This window comes from Siphateles boraxobius, unplaced genomic scaffold, assembly GCF_051911475.1.
Source record: "Siphateles boraxobius isolate OS27281-9 unplaced genomic scaffold, OSU_SipBor_1 115, whole genome shotgun sequence".
NCBI classification, from domain to species: Eukaryota; Metazoa; Chordata; class Actinopteri; order Cypriniformes; family Leuciscidae; genus Siphateles; species Siphateles boraxobius.
In genome coordinates, this window is record NW_027508717.1 from 170,001 (window position 1) to 174,253 (window position 4,253).

Consider the following 4,253-nt stretch of genomic DNA (forward strand, 5'->3'; position numbering starts at 1 on the left):
AAATAATTATGTCATATATATTACATTAAAAAGTCAAAATTGATGCTATAATTGGCATCATTTCAACTTTTTATCCAAAATATGACTTGATCAACTATTTATGCCACAATTATTACTTAGTATCTCATAATTTTGCCTTTTTATGTCATAACTATGACTTTGAATTTCTATGCCATAATTATGATGCTTTTATCATCATTTTGACTTTTTGTCATACGTGAATTTAGTCAATACTGATGCTTATGTCACAAATATTTTATCCTAATTATGATGCTTATGTCACAAATATTTTATCCTAATTATGATGTAGTATCTCATAATTTAGATTTTTGTATCATAATTACTACTTTTTCCTCATAATTTCTTGTCATAATTATGACTTTTTCTCATAATTTTGACCTTTTATGTCATTATTGAATTTTCCTCATTTTTGACTTATGTCATAATTATGGCTTCCATTTCATAATTTAAAATTGTTATGCTATAATTATGATTCTTTCATCATAATTTTGACATTTTATCTCATACTTATGACATTATCTCATAATGTTTACTTTTTATGACGTATTATTAATGGCTTTTATCTCATAATTTAGAATTTTTATGTCATAGCTATGACATTTTCTCATAACGTTGACCTTTTATGTAAACGTAAAAATTCTAAATTATGATAATAAAAGCCTTTATTATGTTAAAGTCAAAACTATGAGGAAAAAAGTCATAATTATGACGTTTTCTCATAACGTTGACCTTTTATGTCATTATTATGATTTTTTTTCTTCTTATGTGGCGGTAATTTGTCTTTATTAATCTGGAGAGTAATTTGTGTGAGAAAATAATGACAGAATGTTAATTTTTCACAGCAGCAACAAGATTTACGGCAAAATCAGTAGATAAAAATATCTTAAACCTGTAGTACCAACCAAAAGAAAGTTATTAATTCCTCTTTTAGCACTATCACCATTTCCAGCTCTTAATAGCGCTTGACTCTCACTTCCCGTCTGGTGTTTCCTGTGTAAATCTGTACGTGGTGTTTCCTGTGTAAATCTGTACGTTTGACAGTGTTATTTCATCTCACCTGGCAAAGTATCCCGGCCTCTTCTCCATTACAGATCCTGAATCCCAGCAACTCCTTCCAGTCCAGAACCGGGATCTCAACGTTGCCTGAGCGTTCTGTCTTCACAAAGACACAAGCAGAATATCGGCCCCTTAATATGTCGGCCCTTATCTACAGTCGGGGGTCAATGGGTCACATACAGGTTGCTGCAATAAACCCAGTGACACACACACACCAGCTCCGAGAGGGAAAACTGTCGATTCAGACCGGATCTGGCGAGGTTGAGCTTGTTTTTTTAGGGTGACGCCAATAGATCACCACTTATGGCAATCTTTATAGTTAAGACACTCATTATTGTTCAAGATCAACAAAGCCTGTGTTTGATTTGAGATAAGCAGTGATTAGATTGAGCCTAAACATCTGATTACTGACTGATATCTCAAATCAATCTGCTTTGGTAACATGACAGGGGTTAAACTGAATGTTTAAATGACACAATCCCATTTAATAGAGAGTGAAACTCACGTTTAGCACGTCATTTTACGTGCATGCATGCAAAATGACGTCACGTGCATCACGTTACAGCTGATAGCCCCCTATATATATCATGTGCATAACACTGGAAATACATGCACAAAAGACAACATCATATGCATGCATTGAAATGAACCATTTTTAAAAGATGACATCATGCATAACCTTATTTATCTTGATCGACATATAGGCCAAATGCTGTGTATTTGTATTATTTTTATATTGTATGCATTTGAAACGCGGTCCTGCCATGCGTATTATTTAAAACAAATATAAGTATTAAAAACATACGTTTGGTCCTGCAGGGATTGCACGGGCATGTTTAAAGGAACAATAACCCACCTAAACAAACACTAACGTTACATCCCTGAAGATCCAGCTCTTCATCCCTTCGTCGATCATAGAAATGCTCTTCTTCTTCGTGTAGATGTGAATGAGAATGCACTATTGTTGATATAAACACGCACACATGCAGTCCAGGCTAACAGGCTAAAGCTAAAGGAATTAAAGTCCTTCCATATCAATATTCAAAGCGGATTCCGGTTGTTTCTTGTTATATTTCTGTAACACGAACACCTGCTCTCGGGACTTTGACCCGTTTTATCACGAGTCAATCGCCAAAAACGCTTGATGTGCGTGTTTGGGTTTGCAAATGGAATTATTTATGTATTCATATCTAAATTTAAATGTCGATTTTCTCATAGGTCGAAGTCCTCTAATGTCACGCCCATTTTCACCATGTGATTGACAGGAAATGCGGAAACGCCCCTTCACCCTTTAACTCCAGGATAGATGCTGTATTTATTTATTGTGTGTGTGTGTGTGTGTGTGTGTGTGTGTGTGTGTGTGTGTGTGTGTGTGTGTGTGTGTGTGTTTTACAGTGGCTCTTGTACATCACAGGTCTCCATAAAATCGTTTTGTAGTTGTTGTTTTTTTTAAACATCATTTTATCTAGTAGCCTATTTTATTTTGGTGCAATTGTACTGCTGTTTTTTATTTGATATTTATTTTATTTTTGTTATTTTTTAGCAAAATATAAACAAGTATATTAACATCCAAAATATTAAAGCACTCTTTTGGCCAACAAAAACGGCAATTAATGAAATGTATAAAATTACAACACCTGAAACAAGTGTGACAACTTGCCCCAACCTATAATGCTCTTGTCATGAGCTCACAGTTTTGAAGTTAATAAATGTTTGTGATTCATGAATGATTTGGTGTACAGATATTATTGTCTGTTTTTAACAAGAAGACATTCAGCAGATCAAAAAAAATGAAAGAGTAAATATGTTATTATAGATGCTTAAGTTAATTTGAAAGCAAATGTAATGAACTAAACATTTTTATTTTATACAAAATACATATTTTATAAAATTACCCGGACTCTAAACTTACTAGAACATCAACAAAGTTTCGTTCCGAATTTGAATTTGATATTACAAAAATTGAGCGCCTTAAAGCCTCACAGGTGCCATTGAAGTTTTGACCTCCTTATAGGCCTAATTTATAATACATAAAAATGAAAGTGTGTGAAGCGTTGGTTGGTGTGTCACGTGCTAGAACTGAACTGGCGCAAACTAGATCTTGTAACTGTGGGATTTATGATGGTCACGTCTTGATTGACGTGCTGTATAATAAACACACAATCTCAATATGAACATATTCATTAATATTTGATATGCATTTAAACATATCAAATATTAACGCCCTCCTGAGGTGAAAATCTAGTTTTTAATGTTGTTTATACGTCTATGTGGTGTTTTTAATATGCTTTAGGACAAACCATGTGTAAATTCATAAGTCGACAGCATTGCTGAGTATTTTCTGCTTAAAACTGCAGTGAACCAAAGACAGTCTCAAAAACACGGTTTGAAATCGCTGGTGTTTCTGACGTCACAAACTACCTTGTAACCAATCAGATCAACGTGTGATCGTCAACGAGTGGATCTCTGAGTGAGTGAGTGAGTGGAGGCGGGGCTCATTTGCATATTCATATACTGAATGAGTCAAGTTACATTCAAGATATTTTAAGGCGTTTAAATATGTCATTTTGGTGATCAAAGATGAGTTTTAAGGAAAAAATTATTGACAACAGGGAGAAATGTCTTAACCTCCTTTTTGGAAATAGACGTGAAAATGCACTTAAATACAAACTTAAACGATTGTAATTCATTAATGCTTAGTTTAGACCTATGGTTGGTCTCTTTTTAAAAAAGACACTTCAAATTGTTCCTAAAGTTGAAGAACTTCTAAAAAGGAAATATATTATAGAAGTTTAAGTTTACTATAAAGCAAATGTAAAAAAAAAAAATATATTAATTATATTACATTTCATTATTTATTTATTTTTTACAAAAACAACAACAAATTGGACTCTAAATCAAACAAATCAAAGCCATATGTCTAACCAAGTTGTTCCAAATTTGAAGTTGATATCACTAAAATTGAGTTTCCTGTGAGGTTTTGTTTAATCGCAGTACCAAAAACTGCCACCGGGTGAAACACAATCCACATTCTCATTAGTCTTAATTATCATCAATTCAGGTCACTATAATACTATGAAGTGAACATCATCATGAATTAAAGGCTTTACAATAAACATTACCATAATATAAAATGTAAATGATATGTCTAATTTTTTTCACATAATCTTAACTGC

At 32.9% G+C, this 4,253-nt stretch overlaps 1 protein-coding gene across 4 annotated transcripts in view; it reads right to left on the reverse strand.

Moving 5' to 3' along the window:
* The window catches only part of ncoa7b (nuclear receptor coactivator 7b), a 43,308-nt gene extending 40,851 nt beyond the window's left edge, over positions 1 to 2,457 (reverse strand). Inside the window, exons 1-2 of one of the 4 annotated variants that reach the window (XM_077200010.1) lie at positions 1,934 to 2,457; positions 1,079 to 1,173 (exon numbers count right to left, since the gene is read on the reverse strand). In XM_077200010.1, the coding sequence (XP_077056125.1) occupies positions 1,079 to 1,107 (29 nt within the window). In that variant the 5' untranslated portion in view covers positions 1,108 to 1,173; positions 1,934 to 2,457. Of the gene's footprint in view, positions 1 to 1,078; positions 1,178 to 1,933 lie in introns of all 4 variants that reach the window. The other 3 variants (XM_077200011.1, XM_077200008.1, XM_077200009.1) reach the window with 3 other exon arrangements.
* Positions 2,458 to 4,253: the final 1,796 nt, after the last annotated feature.